General features: G+C 41.4%; 1 protein-coding gene across 3 annotated transcripts in view; it reads left to right on the top strand.

The window, feature by feature from the left end:
- Positions 1–25,000, top strand: part of atxn1a (ataxin 1a) — a 158,996-nt gene that overhangs the window by 132,199 nt on the left and 1,797 nt on the right. For 2 of the 3 annotated variants that reach the window (XM_061908488.1, XM_061908490.1), the window contains 2 exons: positions 7,687–9,694; positions 11,870–25,000. The exon at positions 11,870–25,000 is cut by the window's right edge and continues 1,797 nt beyond it. In XM_061908488.1, coding sequence (XP_061764472.1) covers positions 8,048–9,694; positions 11,870–12,442 — 2,220 coding nt within the window. In that variant the 5' untranslated portion in view covers positions 7,687–8,047 and the 3' untranslated portion in view covers positions 12,443–25,000. Of the gene's footprint in view, positions 1–6,338; positions 6,457–7,686; positions 9,695–11,869 lie in introns of all 3 variants that reach the window. The other variant, XM_061908489.1, reaches the window with a different exon arrangement.

Here is a 25,000-nt window from a genome sequence, read left to right as displayed (position 1 = left end):
TTGAAAATGTACTTCCCGTTTTGCCTTGAACCAAAAGTAAAACGGTTCATAGCGTTTCTACTTGTATGGATTCTTTATTCATCAAACCAAGCAAAGTTTGGCAATTTTACAATATATCTAAAACAATTCATACTTACTAAACCGTCCCATGTGTAATGTATGTAGGAGTGTTTTCATGCATATTTGAATGTGCTATCGTAATGTAATGAAGCGAGTGTTATATGCCAACACGTTTACAAATGTCTGTTAGTATTATTTTACAATGGCTTCTTTTATTATTGTTTCAGTTTCATAAATTCACCAAAACGTCACCGTGGAGGTATTTAGTCTATTTAGCAAATTGACACTTGTTAGTGCATCTGCCTCACAATACCAAGGTCCTGGGTTTAATCCTGCGCTCGGAATCTTTATGTGTGGAGTTTGCATGTTCTCCCCGTGAATGCGTGGATTCCCTCTGGGTACTCCGGCTTCCTCCTACTTCCAAAGACATGCACCTGGTTGATAGGTTGATTGGCAACACTAAATTGGCCCTAGTGTATGAATGTGAGTGTTGGCCCTGTGATGAGGTGGCGACTTGTCCAGGGTGTACCCCGCCTACCGCCACGAATGCAGGTGAGATAGGCTCCAGCATCCACCGCAACCTCGAAAGGGATAAGCGGTAGACAATGTATGGATGGGCACCTGTAAACATGTTAGCATATTTGCAAATACTAACGACGCTATAGTCGCAAATGCTAACAACGCTAGCTCAATTACAATACAAAAACACATACAAATATGCATGGACATACTCCTACATACATTTAACATGGGACGGTTTAGTAAGTATGAATTGTTTTACTTTTATTGTAAAACTTCTAAACATTGCTTGGTGTGATGAATGAAGAATCCTTTTGAGCAGAAACGCTCTAGATTGGTATTATTAGGCAAATAAAGCTTTTCAATCTGGCCCGCCGGACATTCCCCCAAATTTTTTTTTGTCTTTAAGAACGAAACTGTAGCTGCCATTATGATGTGCAGTGATGTTTTCAAATTATCGGAGGCGGGGAGTGTTTCCACACTGCGTTTCCAAAGCAGCCAGCCTGAAATACGGGTGTCAGGGACAGACGCGGAAGGAGATTTTTACAACAAAGTTCTGCAGGAAAGTGATCTTCTACCAGATTGTAGATGTTTTTTTTTTTTTACCTTTCGCATTCATATTTCGCCGTGTTTTTGCTGTTTTTTTGCATTTCGCTTGATCGTAAAATATGTCGACGGAGAAGGCGTGTGAGAAGTAAAAGAGGAGCGACGTTCATATGTTGTCAATATTCATTGTTTTATCGTTCATAGTTAATATTGTAAATCCCACATTCTTTATTTTCATGTACATTCTGGGTGTCTCATTCAGTAGAAAATGTAAAATTCCATTCAGTTTTTTAGGGCGGTCTGTTTCTAAAAATAGGACCCAAGCACACATATTGTACAGCAGATTCTCACAGTTTATGTGTATGTGTGTGTGTGTGTATATATGTATCTCTCTCTCTCTCTCTCTCTCTCTCTTTCTCTCTCTCTCTCTCTCTCTCTCTCTACATATATATATATATAAATATATATATATATATAGATAGATAGATATAGATATAGATGTATAAACACACACACATATATATATATATATTTATAGAGAGAGAGAGAGAGAGAGAGAGAGAGTGTGTTACCGGCCCCCAGACACATTTTTTTTTCTAAATGTGGCTCCCCGAGTGCAAATAATTGCCCAGGTCGGCTCTCGACGCATTTTAAACGAACCGCGATATAATTTCGGTTCATGGAACAAAACAATAAGTACGTTTTCCAACCGCAGCACCTGCAGTGAGCGAACTCGTTCAAAAGATGGCGCCACTGTAGAAACAATAACACACCTTTTCAGTCTCTGTGTCCGTGTTAAATACTATTTGTAATAATAAACAAGCTGTACCGTTTTCTAAACTGCAAGGTTCAAAGCAAAGGAAAAAAGGAAAAAAAAATAGTAATATAAATAACATCAATATTTTATCATCATTAGATAAATAGTTTGAGGAGAAAAACAAAAAAGGAGGCTTTGCTGTACATCTTTAAACAAAAAATCCTAACCTACCATGAGGATGCTAGTGTTCCTAACTTGTTTGTCCTCCTGTCCTGCTCCTTATGTGATCTATGGCAGTGTTTTTCAACCACTTGTGCCGCGATGAAGTATGGTGAGCTGTGGGAGATTATCTAATTTCACCTATTTGGGTTAAAATTGTTTTCACACCAGTAATTATAGTCTGAAAAGGATGTGTTGTTGTTGAGTGTCGGTGTTGTCTCGAGCTCAGCAGAGTAACCGTGTAATACTCTTCCATATCAGTAGGAGGCAGCCGGTTCTAATTGATTTGTAGATGTTGGAAACAATGTTGTGTCTAATGCTTAAACCAAAAATAAACAAAAAATGAGTACCCCTAAGAAAAGGCATTGAAGCTTAGGGATGGCTATGCAGAACGAAACTAAAACTGAACTGAAGGACAAAAACAGAATGCTGGACGACAGCAAAGACTTACTGTGGAGCAAAGTCAGCGTCCACAAAGTACATCTGAACATGACATGACAATCGACATTGTCCCCACAAAGAATGATAAAAACAACTGAAATATTCTTGATTGATAAAAACAAAGTAGATGCGGTAAATATCGCTCAAAGGAAGACATGAAACAGCTACAGGAAAATAACAAAAAAGAGAAAATGCCACCAAAATAGGAGCGCAAGACAAGAATTAAAACACTTCATACAGGAAAACAGCAAAAACGTCCAAATAAGTCAGGGCGTGACAGTACACCCACTTTGAGACAGGAGCTATAGTGATGCATGGTTGGTTATGTTTTAAAGTCATATCCAACAATTGCAACGACTTTTTACTGTCAACTGAGTTTTGTTTTTTAATGATTTATGCTGGTTGTGTGCCTCCGGATTTTTTCAAAGCAAAAAATGTGCCTTGGCTCAAAAAAGGTTGAAAAACACTGATCTATGGCATCCATTTAGTTTGCACTGAGTAACAGCAGAGATGTCAAAAGTGGACAATACTTGTGGAACTAAAAACCGCATTGAATGTAGTATGAGGCTTTTTAATTTCAATTGAAACCATCTTGCATGCCGTCATAAAATGACAAGTGTGGGAGAATGATGAAAAGAGGGGTGTGTTATTGCTTGAGCACAGACACACACGCACAACCACACGTATCCCTCCAGCGTTTTGACATTAGAAGGACAATAGTGTAGTGCTAACCTTTATGGTTGAGTTGTGTTGCCTCACTCTCTTTCTGTCTCACACACACACACACACACACACACACACACACACACACACACACACACACACACACACACACACACACACACACACACACACAAACACATAGTGTCACAGACTTTGGTACAATCATTGTATTTGTGAATGTGCGAGCGAACTGAAGCACATGGAGGAGAGACAGCTTGGATTTCAGGTCAACTGATAGCCACACGCACATGCACACACACACACGCACACACACACACACACACACACACACACACACACACACACACACACACACACACACACACACACACACACACACACACACACACACAAGCGTAAACACGCTGCCAAGTCAGCAAGATTCAGGTGACAGAGAGCTTTTCAGTGAACGCTGGTGTCAGTTTCAGGGAGGCAGTACTCTCTCTTTTTCCAATGTAGGTCACTTTTGCACTACGACTCACTCACTTCTTTCTTCCACGTTTCTCAAGCTTTCCTTGCTCTCGTTCTGACTGCTCACCAGTTCTGACATCGTCGCTTGCGCTGTCCAATGCTGTCTGTTTTTGCCAAATCAGACTTGAAATCATCTGTAATGCAATGGAGGAGCACTTGGCCACACACGGCCTATTTCGTGTCCAGTCTGACAGTTGCAGTATGGCTGCTTTTGTCCACTTGATGCCAGTGGCACTAAATTGACTAATTAGCAAAAAATTAGTCAATTTAATGTTTGTTTTGTTTGTGTGATAAGAAATGTTGAAAGTTATCTATTGTTTTTAACATAAATAACTGAACAAGTTATTGACTGACAGCTTTGTTGTAGGACACATGCACAATTATTGAAAAACAGTGTTTCCTGAGCTCCATGGGATTATGTGCTGATTCTAAGCCTAGTTTAGAATAGAACAGAATAGAATAGACTTTATTGTTATTATTTTTGCATATAAAGAGATTAAAGACTCCAACTTAAGGTGCGCTTGTGGTAACAAATATGGGGTAAAATAAATAACACAAGAGGTAATAAAGGAAAAACTAACAATTGAAATAGACTACTATCCAATAAAAATAACAAGTAATCCTGTACAATATACAAAACACGATAGAAATACAAAATACTGTACAATATACAGAACAAGACAAGAGTACCGAAGTAATAAATAACAATCATCATCGGACATATTGCACTCGAAGGGTAGTATTGCACAGTAGGGTATTAAGGCATGATATAGTATAGGGGTGAATTATTATTATTATAAGTTAGAGTTCAAGATGGTGACAGCTCTGGGAAAGAAGCTGTCTCTGAGCCTGTTTGTTCTGGCTCTGATGCACCTGTAGCGCCTACCCGATGGTCGCAGGTGGAACATGTGGTAGCCAGGGTGGGTGCTGTCTTTGGTGATGGTTTTTGCTTTCTTGAGGCAACGGGAGTTGTGTAAATCCTTCAGGGAGGGGAGGGGGCAGCCAATGATTTTTTGTGCAGACTTTATGACCCCTTTGAATCGCCTGTTTGTCTGCTTCAGTGCACCTGGCGTACCACACTGTTATGCAGTACGTCAGCAGGCTCTCGACAGCCGAGCGATAGAAGGTCACCATTACACGTCATTGTATGTCTGATGCAACACTATGTTGATGAAGAGACTCGTTATAATGCTCATCAGCTGTGGAATGTGCCTGCGATTGGTGTTAAGATGCAGAGTTACGACACCATCTACTGTAAAGAGTTGGAGCAACAAGCTACACAGATAGTCCCATTATAGTCTGTTAATGAGCAAGAGTGAACACTCAGTGACGGTCCAAATGTAAAAAATAATAATAAATGAGTGTAAGGAAAACACTGGTAAAAAATGTATGTAAATGTGAAAGCATAAAAAAACAATTCACTCCAGCAGGTCTTCTCAAATAGTCTGGCGGGGCCCCCCCCTGGATGGGTGCGGTGCGGTGTCAGGACGGCGCATGGGACCCCAGGGAACATTTTTTATCAGTATCATACAGTATCGTGCTTCAAACCCTGCTTTGAAAAGCTGTGCCCTACAAAACGTGGTCATTACAGCCACTAATCCTGAAACCCTCATTTTGATTAAAACAAATCAGCACCAATTGTTTTATCCATTTTTGTTTTGTAGATTGAGTGTTTTACATATTGTGCTTTCCTGTTAATAATTGCTGATTAAGTTGAATTTATTTGTATTTGTTGAATTTGCTTGATTTTATTTTTCAGCATCAAATGGTTCAAGTCTAAGGTATTTATAGTTTAAGTAAGGACTTAAGTTGTTCTAATAGTAGGCAAATGTATGCACTTTAAATCTTTTCTGTTAAAAATACACCGTTAATAAAATAATTTTTGTAATTTGATTTATATGTCATTCTTTTTGGTTTCTTTAATATTAATGAGAATACAATATTATGCAGAGGTGTATGTATAACAATTTTAAAGCCAAATATTACTATTAATAGTCGCTGTGGAGAGTGGGCGGTAGGGCTGCGAATCTTTGGGTGTCCCACGGTTCGATTCAATATAGATTCTTGGGGTCATGATTCGATTCAAAATCGATTTTTTTTTTTTTCAATTCAACACGATTCTCGATTCAAAACCGATTTTTTTCCCGATATAAAAGGATTCTCTATTCATTCAATACATAGGATTTCAGCAGGATCTACCCCAGTCTGCTGACATGCAAGCAGAGTAGTAGATTTTTGTAAAAAGCTTTTATAATTGTAAAGGACAATGTTTTATCAACTGATTGCAATAATGTAAATTTGTTTTAACTATAAAACGAACCAAAAATATGACTTATTTTATCTTTGTGAAAACATTGGACACAGTGTGTTGTCAAGCTTATGAGATGCGATGCAAGTGTAAGCCACTGTGACACTGTTGTTCTTTTTTATTATTTGTATAAATGTCTAATGATAATGTCAATGAGGGATTTTTAATCACTGCTTTGCTGAAATTATAAATAATATTGATACTGTTGTTGGTAATATTCATTTTTGTTTCACTACTTTTGGTTTGTTCTGTGTCGTGTTTGTGTCTCCTCTCAATTGGGACGGCGTGGCGCAGTGGTAGAGTGGCTGTGTGCAACCCAAGGGTCCCTGGTTAAATCCCCACCTAGTACCAACCTCGTCACGTCCGTTGTGTCCTGAGCTAGACACTTCACCCTTGCTCCTGATGGATGCTGGTTAGTGCCTTGCATGGCAGCTCCCTCCATCAGTGTGTGAATGTGTGTGTGAATGGGTAAATGTGAAAGTAGTGTCAAAGCGCTTTGAGTACTTTGAAGGTAGAAAAGCGCAATACAAGTACAACCCATTTATCATTTATTTGTCATTAATTGCTCTGTTTATTGCAGTTCTGAGTGTTGCTGGGTCAGGTTTGGTTTTGGAATTGGATTGCATTGTTATGGTATTGCTGTGTATTGTTTTGTATGATTGATAAAAAAATAAAATAAAAAATAAAACGTGAGAATCGCGATTCAAATTCAAATCGATTTCTTCCCACACCCTTAGTGGGCGGTATAGAATGTCTTCTTCTTCCTGGCTGGGCGTAACAGAAAATAATTGAGAAGTCCTTCTGGGTGGTTAAAATGGTGTAAATCTATTATAATGACTTGACATGCATTTTAGGGATTTATATACAACCATGACATTTCTGTCTTTTAAGCCTACATTTTATTAAAACTGACATTTCTGCTAATTATATTATTATCATATAATAAATATAATTGAAATACTGTTTTTAGATTTTTTTGTATAAGTTTTTTTAATCCACATTTCCCCTTTTCTTCCCGCCTTATTTCACCATTGTTTTTAGTGTGCCTTTTCCACAAATGGCTTTCTTTTCACTTCTGATTGGCTAGCATGGCCAGTGAGTTAGAAGTCATAGCGCCACCTGTTGCTTTTTAAGGTGTCAGACAGCCTTGTAAATGCATTCAAACTTGGGACAGAATTTGTAAGTAACGGCAGCAAAATATTATTGTCATGTCTTACTGGGTTAGAATTAAAAGAGCTCTTTTATTTTTATTTTCTTTACTGAACTATGCAACTCTATAAAATTAGGAACTAAATGACTCAGCGTTGTATTGCAACAACATTGAGTGCAAAGTGCGTGCATGCTGGACAGAATTAGTTGTACAAAAATGTGTGTGCTCGTGTGTTGTATAACTAATGTGTGTATGTGCGTGCTTTATAACTCATGTGCGTGTGCAGATTCATGAGGAAAAGAACACGTGTCGGCGTAACCGAGCGCGCTCAGATGTCAGCATACTTTTTACATTATTCATGAGATTCACACCAAACTTTCCAGAACAGATGGTGCGAACCCACTCTCACACACAGGCCATAACATTAGGTAAACCTGCACTATCCAATACAAGAATAGACTAAAGCCGACTTTGTGCCTGTCTGTCTTTCAGGATTGTGCAGCGTGAGGGAACGCTCGCAGGGCGATGATTCCGCATGAAGCGCGGCGCGCTCGGCCCCCCGTCGTCCTCGGCGGATGCAGCAGGTGTGACGTCGTGACGTTCTCGCCTAGCGCCCTCAGCTCGCCCTCCTCCGGTCGTTAGAATCACCCGGACCGAACAGGCCGTCCCGCTTCCCCCCCAGGCCCCTTCTCCTTACCTTTTCCATCTTGAATCCCGACTCACTTCCTCACCGGGACTCAGATGTTTCCGTAGGGCGACGCCAAGTACGAGGAAACGAGCACATGTAGAAGGAGAGAGGAAAGTGTGAAGAAGGCAGCAAAAAAGATCAAGTAAGTACACAAGAGAGGTCAAGATGAAGTCCAACCATGAACGCAGTAATGAATGTCTGCCCCCGAAGAAGAGGGAGCTCCCGTCTGAAAACCGCTCCCCGACTATACCCTCTGCTCCAGACCCCCAGCGCCATGACAACGTGGCCTGGCTTGTGGGCGGCGGCGGTGGCAATGGAAGCACCATGATGAGCGCTCCTCGCAGCTCTGCACAATCAGGTGCCCTCCAGTATAAATCCCTCTTCTCCACGTCGGACTCTTCCTCCATGACGCTGGTGTCCTCCCTCCCTGCGGTCTACACGTCCCCACACGTCGGAGGGACGGTCCACTACGCTCAACTGCCTCCCAACCTTCAGTTTATCACCTCGCCTTACACTGCGCCCTACGCCAGCTACATCGCTCCCCAGCTGCTTCCACCTCCGCCGCCGCCTCCTCCCTTCTCCTCCAGAACCTCATCGCACGCAGAGACCGTCTGCGCTCCCTCCCACGCCTCCAAATTCGAGCAACAGCGGGCATCCATCCGGCACACCTCCTCCATGCCTCCGCCGCCCACAGACGCCACCCCGCTCCGCGCCTCTCCTCGGACCCTGCGCTCGCCTCACTCCCTGCACGGCCATCACACGCCAGCATCACAGTACACGGACGGAGGAACCCCCAGGAAAGAGGAAGGGGGGTCCAGAGAGCTTCACAACGGAGGGTTGGAGCGGACCCGGAGGTTTGAGTCTGGACACTCAAAGCCAATCAAATCGCGCGACGCCTACGAGTCCTGCCAGCTGGTTCTCCCGTCAGACTATGCTCACGACCAAATGGCGCTGAGAACCTCCATCATGCTCATGCCCAACAGCCATGGGGACCACCAGCTGGTACAAGTCAAGAATAGTCCTGAGAAGACCTCCACTAACATGGAGAAAGGCAACATTTTCTTGAGGAAGCCAAACAATCGCACCCCTTCTTTCACCTTTCCACCCCCCTTAAGTGTTGACAATCTAAAAGCTGCAGTTGGTCCACTATCGCCACAGACTGTTATACAGACAACCCACAGCTCCACATTGGAGTCCGTGGGGCTGCCTTCCCCCGGCGTCTACCCCCAGTCCCCAGTGATTGGTTACATAGCGGGGGCCAGGGGCAGCCAGCACACGCCAATGAGCTACCACACCAGCCTACAACAGCACGTTCTCATCACTGGCACCCAGCCAGTCATCATCCCAGTCAATGAAAGCAGGGCTCCCACGCTAGAGCCCACTGTGTCCCAGGATGTGACGTCGTCCACCCAGGCCCCCTTTCCTGCAGCGCTCCCCCACACCTACATCGCCGCCCAGAGAGGAGAAACCCAGGATAATCCCGGCGTCTTGTATCACCAGGTCGCCTCGGGCGGTGTGGTCCAAGCACAGCTCCACCTCCCCGTCGTCCCATCAACAATGGCGCCTCCGCCGCAGTCCAGCGCGGCAGCTCCCCCGTCGCTGCCGCCGTACTTCGTCAAGGGCTCCATCATCCAGCTGGCGGACGGCGAGCTCAAGCGCGTGGAGGAGCTGAAGACGGAAGACTTCATCCAGAGCGCGGAGATCAGCAGAGAGCTGAAGATCGACTCGTCTACGGTGGAGCGCATTGAAGGGAGCCACGTCTCGCCGAACATTGCGGTGGTTCAGTTCTCTGTGGGCGAGCACCGTGCACAGGTAAACATTCATTAAGTGTAGCTGCTTCTTGGCCAGTTGTTAGCTTCACACTGCTTACTTCTCTCAACATGAACAAGATAAGTAGTGATGGGTAAATGACACTTCAGGGAGTGTTCAGGGTCAGTGTATGTTTTGGCCATCCAGTTTTCTTTTAATGAATGGGAACTGAGGCAGCACTGTGGGACAGGGGTTAGTGCATGTGCCTCACAATACGAAGGTCCTGAGTAGTCCTGGGTTCATGGCCCTAGTGTGTGAATATGTATGTGAATGTTGCCTGTCTATCTGTGTTGGCCCTGCGATGAGTTGGCGACTTGTCCAGGGTGTACGATGCCTTCCGCCCAAATGCAGCTGAGAGAGGCTCAAGCACCCCCCGTGACTCCAAAAGGGACAAGCGGTAGAAATGGATGGATTTCATTTCAGAAAAAAAATTCTTTTTTTTTAACTTAGCATTTTTTTCTTCCCATGTCAAAGAGCAATAACAGGTTCCAAAAAATGGTTTAATTTTCATTTTATATTTCATGTATCAAAAATGTTCATCACCATTCAGACAAAATTAAGGACTGATTTTTTTTCTTCATATTTTGACACCAGAATCAGAAGTTGAAAGTGAAGACAAGACCACGGTTTGTGTATCTTCTGTTTATTATATTTCGAATTGTTACATGCAAATCAAAAAACACATTTCGGGCCCCATCCTTCCATTTTCTACCGCTTGTCCCGTTCGGGGTTGCAGGGTTGCTGGAGCCTGTCTCAGCTGCATTCGGGCGGAAGGCGACGTACACCCTGGACAAGTCGCCACCTCATCGCAGGGCCAACACAGATAGACAGACAACATTCACACTCACATTCACACACTAGGGACCATTTAGTGTTGCCAATCAACCTGTCCCCAGGTGCATGTCTTTGGAGGTGGGAAGAAGCCGGAGTACCTGGAAGGAACCCACGCAGTCACGGTGAGAACATGCAAACTCCACATAGAAACATCCCGAGCGCAGGATCGAACCCAGGACCTTCATATTGTGAGGCAGATGCACCATGCTGCCCCACATTTTGGGATATTTTTTCTATTTTCATTTCTGAAACAAAAGTTGGACAACTATTTAATGACACTTTTTAACAACGACAATAGGACTCCTGCTGAACAAATATGTTACCGTTATGCTAAAAACATGCAAAGGAAAAGCTAAAATACTGCTTCCGTTTCTGTTTGTCATCACACAGATAACCACACATTTTTGCATTTTGGATGAACATATATTAAATTTTTGTGTTTATTTGGGAAACAAAATCCATAAAAGAAGAACAGCACAAAATCCAATGTTATGGCAATCTTTTAATGAAAATCAACCCTTTTTGGTTTGTTTTAAAACCTGCCATGTACAGTGGGGCAAAAAAGTATTTAGTCAGCCACCGATTGTGCAAGTTCTCCCACTTAAAATGATGACAGAGGTCTGTAATTTTCATCATAGGTACACTTCAACTGTGAGAGACAGAATGTGAAAAAAAATCCAGGAATTCACATTGTAGGAATTTTAAAGAATTTATTTGTAAATTATGGTGGAAAATAAGTATTTGGTCAACCATTCAAAGCTCTCACTGATGGAATGAGGTTTTGGCTCAAAATCTCACGATACATGGCCCCATTCATTCTTTCCTTAACACGGATCAATCGTCCTGTCCCCTCAGCAGAAAAACAGCCCCAAAGCATGATGTTTCCACCCCCATGCTTCACAGTAGGTTTGGTGTTCTTGGGATGCAACTCAGTATTCTTCTTCCTCCAAACACGACGAGTTGAGTTTATACCAAAAAGTTCTATTTTTGGTTTCATCTGACCACATGACATTCTCCCAATCCTCTGCTGTATCATCCATGTATCCATTTTGTTATAAATTCAACTCGTCGTGTTTGGAGGAAGAAGAATACTGAGTTGCATTGCAAGTTGAACAAATATTTTAAGATATTCAACATTCTACTGCTATCTGCCTATTAAAGTGGATAGTGCACCCACCCAATTTGTCACGTTTCAGGTGTCAGGTAAACTGTGACGAATGGAGCCCAATGACACTCTTTCCTACTGTAACAAACAATATAGTGATAAAGATTTAGGCCATATCACACATCTCTTCTGATAAGCAATAATGTTAATAATAATAATCTTGTTTTTGTTGGTATCAGGTGAGCGTGGAGGTTTTGGTGGAGTACCCCTTCTTCGTCTTTGGCCAGGGGTGGTCTTCCTGCTGCCCGGACCGGACCACCCAACTTTTGGAGCTGCCTTGCACCAAGCTTTCCGTAGGCGATGTTTGTATTTCACTCACCCTCAAGAACCTGAGGAACGGGTCTCTGCCCAGAACTCAGCCTTCAGAGCCGTCCCCCAGTCGCGGGCACCCCAGGGCCCCTAAGCCTCTCTCCAATGTTCCCCAGAGGTGCAGTGGAGGGGGCTCCTGGCACGGCGAGCGGGAGAATGGCGTTGGCCAGTGGGGTGGCAGCGGCGGGAAGGAGTGTAACAGCACTGTGGAAAACGGGGATCTGGCGTTTGGGCAAAGAGGTTCTACGTTGATTTTGAAAGACGAGCTCGCGGAACCCGGGAAGCCTGGATTGTCATCCGGGGGCAGGAAGCGAAGGTGGTCGGCCCCTGAGGGACGGAAAGTTGAAAAATCCGAGGAGCCGCCCTTGACCTTGGCCAAACCTTCTTTTATCCCCCATGAGGTGAAGGTCACCATCGAGGGAAGGTCGAATATCGGCAAGTGACTGTGACCAGGAAAAGGTGAAAGCTCGCTTTAGTGTTTCATGATTTGTTTTCATCTTAGACTAGACGACAATACTCGACACGCTCTCACCTTCGACCTAGTTTTTATGGATGAAAACAACCTGTGCTTTTGGCGAAGGCTTTCCACAAGACTTCGCGGAAGGATGGGTGAGGAGCACTAGCTTCAGCGAGGCCGTTAGCTGACGGTGTTCTGCGCACGCGTGAGAGGGAACAACGCTTCTTCTTCGTTAGCTTAGCATTTCAGCATTCTGCTCAATATCAAACGCCCATTTTGAAATGATTGTCAGAGAAATATGAATCAGGGGTCATAAAGTGGAACTGTGACATGTCATTTTCTATCCAAACATGACTTTTTACAAACACACTGGGTTGGCCGACGTTCCTCCTCGTATTTGGTGAGAAATATGTTCCGTTCTATTTTTGTAACTTGAGAGCGTCGTGGTTGTTTTTAACGCAGTACTGTATGTTTGTTGGCGTTTTTAAGACGTGGGGGGAGGGGGAGGGGGGGGTGACTAACAAGTAGCAGCAGCAGCACTTTGGAAAAGCGATGGCGGGGTCAAGTTGTTTTTGTAATTTACTTTTTTTTTTCGGTGCCGTAGATGTGCCTCAAAAGAAATTGGACGAAGAGCTCGCGCCGCACGAGTTTTGAAGGGTGTCTTTGTCTTTTCTGTGTGCTAGATTGTGCGAGACGCTGGCTTATGTCCGTCCACACACACACACATGCACGCACGCACACACACACACACACACACACACACACACACACACACACACACACACACACACACACACACACACACACACAAACAAACAACAATCCAGGCCATCCCCGTAATTTGATTGTTGTACTGTATCGGTGGCGATTTGGGTGCATATCGTACCCAGCGGACTGCTTTTTGGCCGTATGCACACTCGTAGTTAACAGTACCAGTTGCACATGTGGCGTGTTCGTGTATGAGTTTATGTATACTGTGTATAGACAAGTAATACACTTCATAGCTAGAGAAATATATGAATAGACAATGTTCATGTCCAGTGTTTCCGCTTGAAATCTTTAAAGAGAATCTTGCAGTTTGCACATCAGGTGGGAGAGAGTCGTCTGTTTTTTTTTTTTTTTTTTTTTTTTTTGGCGGGTGGACCCCTGATCATTTATGATGAGCTCGAGGCCACCCGCAAAAAAAGAAACACTGGAGAATCCCCGATATTTCTTAGTTAAACACACAAAGTGTGCAATGTGCCTGCCTACTGAGCTCCAGTCAACATTTGGCGTCCCCACAGGGGGTTCAAACTGGGGCTGTTGCACAAAGATGTAGCCGTTATTAGACACACGTTACGTACGCTCTCTCAGGGCCAGGAGGTGCACTATCTGGGGAAAACATGGGGGCCAACGCACAGGGGATATTTTTAGGAAGGACCCCCATGGGTCCCCCAAGGAGCAACGTAAGGCAGGGGTGTATTTTTCCACTGAGGGCCACATAAAAAAAAAAAAAGACGCAAAGCAATCCAATTTAGATAAAATTTGCTGTGCTAGCTGAACAACACATCAACATGTTAGCATCGTGTCGTTATTGACCAAAGAAATCTGTGTAATGTCTTGTGAATAATAATTTACTGTAAAAAAGTCAAGCTGCTGTCATGTCTTTTGATCATGTCTTGTTTGGCTATGTTCTGTTAACCTTTAGACTCTTTAAGTTCCTGTTTTTTTAGAATAGAATAGAAAGTACTTTATTGATCCCTGGGGGAAATTCAGCACCACAGTTCGCTCACAATAAACAATAATAATAATAAATAAATAATATATGACATATATTATATGTATAATATATAATATATGAATAATATGCATATATTCTACATATATTCTACATTTAAGTGCAGTCAAGAAGGAACATATGCATTATACAGTCTGATGGCTGTCGGTATGAAGGACCTACTGTGTCGTTCCGTGTTGCATTTTGGGAGCCTGAGCCTTCCACTGAACGTGCTCATTCTCTCCGCAAGGTCCGAGTGTAGTGGGTGGGAGGTGTTGTCCATAATGGCTAGGGCTTTCACTCCCCTGTTTTGTTGCCATGGTTGCAAATTACGTTCACCTGTCTCTGATTAGTGTTCGGCCGCTCACCTGCTACTCGAGCACTAATCAGAGGCATTATTTAAGCCTGCCATTGCCGGTCAGTCCGTTGGCGTCATTCTGTCATATTGAGTAGGGTGACAGCTTGCTGCGGGGTTGTTCTCCCAGGAAAGCAGACGGACTATTTGGGACGTGGCGTGCAGGTATAAACATGATTTAATTTGAACTAAAAAAGGTACAAACAAAAAGCGCTCACAGCAGAGGCACAACTTGGCTAAGGAAACAAAACTAAATCTTTAACGTTAACTAGTGATGGGTCCAGCAACACCGAGCGTCAAGCTCATATAGGAAAACACTGTGTTGGTGCGCATGCTGCTTTTCGAAAGTCACGTGACCGATCATGTGCTGTTTCAGTCACGTGACCGATACGCTAACTGTGTCGCAATGACACCTGCACGTCAAACTGTGTTTATAAGGAAGCGCATCTGTCAACGAGATGCTGCTGCCAACAGAATCGCCGCACTTCTGCCGTTGGTCATTTGTAATTTATCGTCGTCTGAGATAATTTCTGCCGTGTGGGAATATTTTGATCATATATCGGAAAACAAGGTATTTGTGTTAATTTCCTTGTCGTTTCATCCTGTTCTCTCAAAGTTTCTACTCAATCTGTTAGTAGGGCTGTAACGGTATGTGTATTTGTATTGAACCATTTCAGTACTGGGGTTTTTCTAAGCTAAAGTCTTAACAAGCGGCTTTGCTTCTTCTGCCTCAGCACCCAGCATTGTCCCACCCACACAACCATCTGGTTACATTAAAAAGCAATAACAGCGATTCTCTTCGATAGCTCAGTTGGTAGAGTGGAGGGCTGTAGTTGCTTATGCTGAGTTCCTTAGGGCACTTGTTCAAATCCAGCTCGTTGGATCACTCATTACGTTTTTACCATGAATTGATTAACGTGGACACCGACTTAAACAAGTTGAAAAACTTATTCGGGTGTTACCATTTAGTGGTCAATTGTACGGAATACGTACTGTACTGTGTAATCTACTAATAAAAGTTTCAATCAATCAATCAACAGTGCGTATTCAGAGCGCATGTAAAAAAAAATGTTTTTAAAAATCCTAGTCCACAAGTATCTTCATTAACAACACGTTCTCTTAGATTTCCATATTATGATACATGTTCATATTATTTATTGACTGTATCTAAAAAAGATAAAAATATATTTTTTATTTAAATGAAGATATGAAATAATCCTAAATGAAATACAATGACTTGGTTTATATTATTGTATATAACTATGTCAGGGGCAGGGAACCTATGGCTCTAGAGCCAGATGTGGTTCTTCCGATGACTGCACCTGGCTCTCAGATAAATCTTAGCTGACATTGCTTAACACAATAAGTAATGAATAATTCAGCTGGTAATCACAGTGTCAAAAATAAGGTTCAAAATATTAAACATTCTCATGCATTTTCATCCATTCATCCGGTTTCTACCGCACCTGTTCAAGAAGTCGCATTAATGGTAAGTAGTATTTTATTTATTTTTGGTTAGCCTCAGAATAACAATGTTATTAAAAAGAAGAAGAGACTTATTATACTCTAAAAATGTTGGTCTTTCTTAAAAATGCACGCATATAGTTGTATTCAGTGTTAAAAAGAAAATGAAAGAAAATGATATCGCTCTCACGGAAATACTTTTAAAGATATTTGGCTTGTATGGCTCTCTCAGCCAAAAAGGTTCTCGACCCCTGTACTAGGTCATACAATCAGTGTCAGTTGAGTCGGTCCATAGGTTGCCTGTAGGGATTTTTAATGTCTAAAAAAATGTAAACTATATTGATACACCAAGTATCAATATAGTTTTGCAATGTGTCGAAACGCTTCATGACGCCTCATCAACCCATCACTAACGTAAACTATGAACATAAAACAAACAAAACATACTGTGGCTTGAAAAGAGCAGCATGGACTTTGGCGTAAAAACTAGCATGGACAGAGCATGAAAAGAACACAATGACACCAGCCGACTGACAGGCAATGGCAGGCTTAAATAATGCCTCTGATTAGTGCTCAGGTAGCAGGTGAGCGGCCGAACACTAATCAGAGACAGGTGAACGTAATTTGCAACAAAACAAGGGAGCGAAAAAAAACAGGAACTTAAAGAGTCCAAAGGTCAACAGAACATAGCCAAACAAGACATGATCAAAAGACATGACAGCTGCAACCAGAAATGACCCCCGGGCCACACTTTAAACACCCTTTACCCTTTGTAAGGGATGACTGGGAGGGTCAGCGAAGGGTGCAGACAAGGAGGAGTGAGAGTGTAAGAGATTACCTTAGAGCAAGGCTATGCAACTCACAGGCCTGGGGTCCAAATCTGAACCACTAATGACAAGGACAAACATTTTTGCAGCATATTACTAAAAACACAGGAGTGCTCCTGTTGTGTCAAGGAATTTTGACCACTGTAAACACTTTGGCAGATCCTCGCATTGGTATTTTAACTTTGACATTACATAGAACATTGGGTTCCAAACGTGGGATTTACATACCCGAGGCGTCCCTCAGGGCACACCTTTAATCCTCTCCTTTTTGGTAGTTACACCCCCCCCCCCACACACACACACACACACAAGTGGTGTTTCTCAAGGCTCCATTTTAGGTCCTCTCTTTTTCAAATTTTGGACAATCCAACTGTGGGCCAGCGAGTTCGGTACACAAACTTGTGAGAGGCTCCCATTTGTGTTGCAAAGAACTGTCATGGGCCTTGTTCACACTGCAGGTCAATTCCCATTTTTTTCCCCCATATGAGACCTGTATCGGATTTTGTCATGTCAGCGTGAACAGTGCAATTCCAAATTGTTCATATCTGACAAAGGCCTCTTTCATATGTGGATATAAATGTATAAATATATGCGACGTGAACACTACTGCTTTGAAGTCACATAATCTGACCAGAACTTCATCAAAAAGCGATAAGCGTCATAATTATTTGCTGAAATAGACGGTTACAAAATAAATTGCTGACAACAGAGCAGAAACTTATAGCAACTCCCGTGAAACATCCACCACTGCTGTCTCAGACGACTCGCCCACAGACATCAAAGCAAGTTATGTCGGAAAACTGCAGGGGCCAAAATACTTGACCTCTTCCTTCTTAATCCTATACGCACAATAATTTTGTTCAGAAAATGTTGACTTTGATCGCACAAAATCCTTGAAATTGCCACAAATGCACCAACACTGAGACCGACGGGAGTGGAAGCCATGTCTACTTTGGTAAACACTGCGGTGCGCGTGACGTCATGTCTGTTTGCGGGTTAGATTGCATTCACATTAGAAATCACTTTTTTGTTTTGTAATGTGAATGACCAAGATTGGATTCGACAAAAAAATCCGAAAAGGAAATCCAACTGCAGTGTGAACGTAGCCTTAAAGATGATCTTTGACCAGCTTTTTTGCAGCTCCTGTCTCGCTGACAAAATGAAATGTCCACTGTAAAGGACGCTGGTTCTCCGGAATATACAAAATAAGAATAACAGAAAAGGGACAAGTTTGGCCCCACGGTCCTTAGCTTTCTGGAAATGTGGCCCCCAAAACAATTTATTTGTATACCCCTGCCTTAGAGCATCCCACAGGTGTCCTGGGGACGACACACCATGGGGCGGCTTCAAAGGTGACCCACGGGGCTGCCAGGGGTCTGATTAAAGGAGAGAGACACCAATGGGCGACTTATAGTAGATGACAACAAAGGTGCATTAAGGGGGTTGACCTGAGGGTCCCCATTTTTATTGTTTTTTGGGCTTGACGATGACAGGCGCACAGATGGATGCTGAGTGGATGATGATGATGATGATGTGCATGGTGGATTACCGAGACATTTTGAAGATGCTTTATTTTTGTAAGAATAAGCCAGGGTTCCACTGCATAGGCACAGTAGTGCATATTTACTTTACTCCATCAAAAATAATTCTGTATGCTCGTATGTATTAACAACCTTCCCGGCTCCGCCCCCCCTCCCTTCAGACCACCGACCCATTGAACATGTCATTAAACCAATCAGCCTCTCGCAAACCTCTACACTTCTTCAGGTTATAAGAATAAAAGACACAATGTAACTATGGAGCCAAAGTCAAGTGATGCTTGTGTTGCTATGGTTACCTAAGAAAGCAATAGGCGTGCACTTTACTTTACACACACACACACAGACTTGCACGCACACACACACACACACACACACACACACACACACACAGACTTGCACGCACACACACACACACACACACACACACACACACACATTCTTGTATTTGTTACCTTCTTGAGACCTCCGAAAAATGCCTACCTCTTAAGGACCACCCTTTATAGATATATAAAGATTTGTATTTACAACATTAATAATATATACAAACTATGTAAATATAAAAAAGGTAAGCTTTTATTTAATTAGTTTTTCTTTGTAATTGTTTTTTAACCTTCATTATTTACTTCAAGTTATTACAGTATGTCTCTATATAAATGGTAAATGGTTTATACTAGTGTAGCGCTTTTCTACCTTCAGGGTACTCAAAAGTGCTTTGACACTACTTCCACATTCACCCTTTCACACACACATTCATACACTGATGGCGGGAGCTGCCATGCGAGGCCCTAACCACGACCAATCAAAAGTAAGGGTGAAGTGTCTTGCTCAAGGACACAACGGACGTGACTAGGTTGATGGACGGTCGGGATTGAACCAGGAACCCTCAGGTTGCTAGCACGGCCACTCCCAAACGCGCCACCCCGTCCCTATATACAATTGTTGTTGTTTTTTCGGCCAAAGGGGGAACATTTCAAATTCGTACAAATACTTGTTATTTCATAGGGTGACCAGAGGGGGAGCCCTTTTAAAAGCGACACAGTCAATTTGAAAAATCCCTCCTTTTTGGCACCACATTAATTTTGCTAGATTTCACCACCAGGGGTGCACATGAGACATTCTCTATTAAATGCAATGGTTTCCCATATTGGGACCATGATTTTGGTTCTAACTTGTTCACCGCTCCTCGTACGGAAGGTACTTTTCCTTGTTGATGTCTCAAGAAGCGTAGAAAATACAAGAACACACACACACACACACGCACACTCACACAATCATTCCACCGAGTAGTTGGCAATAAACATTTGACAGTGATCCTCCAGCAACCAAAACCCTCACAAGACAAGACAACACTTTCTACTTTTAGCCAATTATATTCAGGGATTTTGTCCTCGTTTGTGCAGTAAGACAACCCCCAAAAACCTCCAAACCCTTCTTTTCCCCCCTGCAGGGGGCGCAACACTGCAACCCTCAATAACCGCGAGCTACCTTTCACGCAGTGGCGTAGCGTGCAAAAAAGAAAAAAAAAATAGCACAAAAGCTTGTTATTGTTCACCAGGTGGAGACATTTTGTGCCATTCTGCTCATTTCCAAACCATTATGTTTGCACTTATTCATCATTAGAAATGCTAATCTGTTCAATATTTAGATAGTCTGTTATCGGCAAAAAAAACATTTTTTATTCCTCTTGTCGAAGCATTTAATGGCGTTATCTTGGTTGTGTATGCAAATGAAGCAGTGGACCAATAAGAAGCCACGTGGGCAGCAAAAGGCCACTTCACACACCTCTGCACTAATGTAGGCTCACACTCGCCAATGTTGGACAAGCTGCGCTACGCCACTGATTGCGACACACAATTGTCATTGCTTTTAACGCAGAAGGCGGTCGACTGTTTCCGAGGGAAGGAAAGTAAACTTTTTTTTTTTTAATTTTAAACCCCTTCAGTAAATGTTTGGTAACGTGCAATAGTTTTCCTCACTGTGCCAAGTCCATGTAGCAGAAACCCCTTTTTCTTTATTTTGCTTCTATTCCTGTCTTTGTCCTTGGCGGCCTTCCTTTGTGTGTGTGTGTGTGTGTGTGTGTGTGTGTGTGTGTGTGTGATAGATTCCTATGATGATGATGATGTGCGTGAATGGACAAACCTTGTTAAGGTTCATAATGACCTCATTGCCAAGTGGGGACCACTTTTTTTGTTTTGTTTGGAAGAAAAAAACCAAGAAAAAAGTACCGTATTTTTCAGACTATAAGTCAACATATACTCCGGAGCGATAATGTGTGAAATTAACACATTATCGTGAAATATCAAATAATATTATTTATCTCCTTCGCGGAAGAGACCGAGAAAATGTCAGCAATCGTCACACACACGTCAACCAATAAGAATTCGGCGGGGGAGGATCAAGGCAGAAGTGCATTGTGGGTCATGGAATGCTAACTGCCATATGCTACTGCCGTAGCTATTAAAATGGATCATTTCATCGTTGGCGGTAACTAACAAAAACTGAGAAGGGCTGAACAAAAATGGCACCGAAAAGGAAATCATGTACTGCAGATTACAAGCTGGACGTAGTGAAATATGCAGCAGAAAACGACAAGAGGAAGCGCCACATACCTTTGGAGTTGGCAGAGTTGTTTAGAAGCGACATCGAGGAAGAAGATTTCATTGGATTTATCGATTAGGAGTGACAGATTGTTTGGTAAACGTATAGCATGTTCTATACGTTATAGTTATTCTAATGACTCTTACCATATAGATAAAGTACACTTATTCAGCCTGTTGTTCACAATTCTTTATTTATTTTAAAGGCCTACTGAAATGAGATTTTCTTATTTAAACGGGGATAGCAGGTCCATTCTATGTGTCATACTTGATCATTTCGCAATATTGCCATATTTTTGCTGAAAGGATTTAGTAGAGAACATCCACAATAAAGTTCGCAACTTTCGGTCCTAAGAGAAAAGTCCTGCCTCTACCAGAAGTCGCGGACGATGACGTCACAAGTATGGGGGCTCCTCACATGTTCACATTGTTTTTAATGGGAGCCTCCAACAAAAAGTGCTATTCAGACCGAGAAAACGACAATTTCCCCATTAACTTGAGCGAGGATGAAAGATTTGTCTTTAAGGATATTGATAGCGACGGACTAGAAGAAAAAAAAAAACGCGATTGCATTGGGATGGATTCCGATGTTTTTAGAGACATTTATTAGGATAATTCTGGGAAATCCCTTATCTTTCTATTGTGTTGCTTGTGTTTTAGTGAGTTTAATAGTACCTGATAGTCGGAGGGGTGTGTCCACAGCTGTCTTGACGCGCAGTGTCTCAGGGGAGTCGACGGCAGCTATGGACGGCACAAGCGACTTTTTACCCACAATTTTCTCACCGAAAACTGCAGGTTGACATTTGGACGGGATCCATGTTCGCTTGACCGCTCTGATCCATAGGAAAGTTTCACCTCCAGGAATTTTAAACAAGGAATCACCGTGTGTTTGTGTGGCTAAAGGCTAAAGCTTCCCAACTCCATCTTTCTACTGTAACTTCTCCAATATTAATTGAACAAATTGCAAAAGATTCAGCAACACAGATCTCCAAAATACTGTGTAATTATGCGGTTAAAGCAGACGACTTTTAGCTGTGTGTGTGCGCAGCGCTCATACTTCCTAAAAACCCTTGCGTACACGTCATCATTACACGGCGTTTTCAAGACGTAACTCCCAGGAAATTTAAAATTGTAATTTAGTAAACTAAAAAGGCCGTATTGGCATGTGTTGCAGTGTTAATATTTCATCATTGATATATAAACTATCAGACTGCGTGGTGGGTAGTAGTGGGTTTCAGTAGGCCTTTAAATTGCCTTTCAAATTTCTATTCTGGGTGTTGGATTTTATCAAATAAATTTCCCCCAAAAATGCAACTTATACTCCAGTGCGACGTATATATCTTTTTTTCCTTCTTTATTGTGCATTTTCGGCCGGTGCGACGTATACTCCGGAGCGATTTATAATCCGAAAAATACGGTGGATGCACATGTGAGCTTTTTAAAGACGTTTCAGCACTTTTCCAATCGGAGCTGGTGGAGGATTGCCACAAGGGGGGCGATAAATCATGAGGTGGTGTTGTTTTTTTGTTTTTTTTTCGGGTCCAACGGGGCCGAGGTGTCATGGTCGTCTCACGCATCCCTTTTGTAGAGCTCGCTGTGTCATCTTCTCACGTTTGTTTTTTTGTCTCTTGCACAATTGAAAAAGAAAAATGAATGTGTGGAGCTTTTTGACGTTTTGGATGACGAAAACAAGAAAAGAGAAAAACAAGCATGTGTGCTTCTAAGGTGCTTTCACACTTGGGCGTGTTTGCTTTGACTGGGTGCCTTTGCGGTTGGATCAGGCACTTGTCAACGCATTAGTCTGGGGGAAAAAACTAAACAAAAAAGAACGCTTAATGTTAAGTCCAGGTCCGCTTGAAAGTGAACTTTGGTGCAGTTTGGTGCACTTGAATGCGACACAAACGTAAACAATGACGAAAAATTAGGATTTTTGCATGAAATGACAAATATGTCAGAGAGATCGCGTTTAGAAATGCCGTCAGTGCTCTTTAAATATCTTCTTTTTTTTTTTTTTGTGAAATCTAAGCCGTTAAGAAATTGTAGAAAAAAAATGAAATATATTTGACTCAGCAGAAAGCTTTTTCTTTTGTAGTATTTGAGAGTATGTACTTTTTTAAACTATATTTTAGAAGCTTTCTGTGAAATCCAAGTTGGTAAAAAAAAATTGAAGAATGGGGAAAAAAAAGTAAATATATTCAACTCAGCAGAAACCATTTTCTTTTGGAATATTTGAGTTTCTTTCAAAAACCTTTCTTTAAATGTATATTTTAGATGCTTTTGGTAAAAAGCCAAGCTGTTAAAAAATTGCAGAAAAATAATTAAATATATTTGACTCAGCACAAAGCTTTTTATTTTGTAGTGTTTGAGCCACAAAACTTACTCTTTAAAATTATATTATAGTAGCCTTTTAGTGAAATCCAAGCTGGTAAAAAAAAAAATAGAAGAATGTGAAAATAAGGGAAGCTACTCAACCCAGCAGGAAGCATTTTTGCATGTGGAATATAAGAGCTACATTATACCATGAAAGATGCTCTTTAAAAGTATTTTTTAGAAGGTTTTGGCGAAATCTATAAAAAATGACATTAAAAACTCACTCAGCAGAAGTTATTTTCCTTTGGAAAACTCCAATTTGTCCGAAAAGTTGCTCTTTAAAAGTATCGTTTAGAAGCTTTTGGTGAACTCTAGGCTAGTAAAAAAAAACAAAAAAACAACAGCAACAATATAATAACAGCCTGCATGTTCAATTCAACACTAAAACTTTTTTTTTTTTTTAATATTAAAGTTACTTAAAAAAAACATATGTTTAAAAGTATATTTTAAAATCTTTTGATGAAATCCAAGCTGGTTAAAAAAATATAAGAATGTGAAAATAAGGAAAGATATTCAATCCATTAGGAAGTATTTTTTGCATTTGGAATATGAGAGCTACAGTATAGCATGAAAGATGCTCTTTAAAAGTCTATTTTAGAAGGTTTTTGGTGAAATCTAAGAAGTTAAAAGTAGAAAAACGCACCCAGCAGAAAGTATTTAGAAAATAAAAAAACATTTAATTAAGATTCATTTGTCAGAAAAATTGCTCTTTAAAAGAATCGTTTAGAAGCTTTTGGTCAACTCTAGGCTGGTAAATAAAATAAAATAAAACAATAGCAGACCATGAATAAAGACTGCATATTTAGCCCAACAGAAAACTTTTTCTTTGGAATATTTGAGTTACTTAACAAAAACTTATCTTCAAAAGTATATTTAGGCAGCTTTTGGTGAAATCTGAGAAGGTAAAAATACCAGAATATAAAAATAGTATATAAACTCACACAGCAGAAAGCATTTTATTGTAGAATATTTGTTTGTCAGAAAAGTTGCTCTTTTAAAGTATGGTTTAGAAGCTTTTGGTGAACTCTAGGCTGAAAAGAAAGGTAGAATTTGAAAACTTCCTCCATATTTCACCCGGCAGAAAGCATTTTCTTTTGGAATATTTGAGTTTCTTTCAAAAAATTCTCTTTAAAGGTATATTTTAAAAGCTTTTGGTGAAATCCAAGCTGTTGAAAAATTGTACAAAAATAATTAAATGTATTTGACTCAGCAGAAAAGCTTTTTCTTTTGTAGTATTTGAGCTGCATCACAAAATGTACTTTTTAAAAGTATATTTTAGTAGCCTTTTAGTGAAATCCAAGCTGGTAAAAAAAATAGAAGAATGTGAAAATATGAAAGATATTCAACCCAGCTGGAAGTATTTTTTGCATTTGGAATATAAGAGCTGCAGTATACCATGACAGATGCTCTTTGAAAGTCTATTTTAGTCTTAAGATTTTGGTGAAATCTAAGAAGGCAAAAGTACCAGAGTATAAAAAATGACATTAAAAGTAAGTATATTCCTTTAGAAAACTTTCATTCGTCAGAAAGGTTGCTTGTTAAAAGTATCATTTGGAAGCTTTTGGTGAACTCTATGCTGGTAAAAAAAAAAAAAAAAAAGCAACCTGCTTATTTAACCCAACAGTTTTCTTAGG

The sequence above is a fragment of the Nerophis ophidion genome, linkage group LG08 (genome assembly GCF_033978795.1).
Source record: "Nerophis ophidion isolate RoL-2023_Sa linkage group LG08, RoL_Noph_v1.0, whole genome shotgun sequence".
NCBI classification, from domain to species: Eukaryota; Metazoa; Chordata; class Actinopteri; order Syngnathiformes; family Syngnathidae; genus Nerophis; species Nerophis ophidion.
The sequence above is the reverse complement of the archived record's forward strand: the minus strand, read 5'-3'. Positions and strand labels throughout refer to the sequence as shown.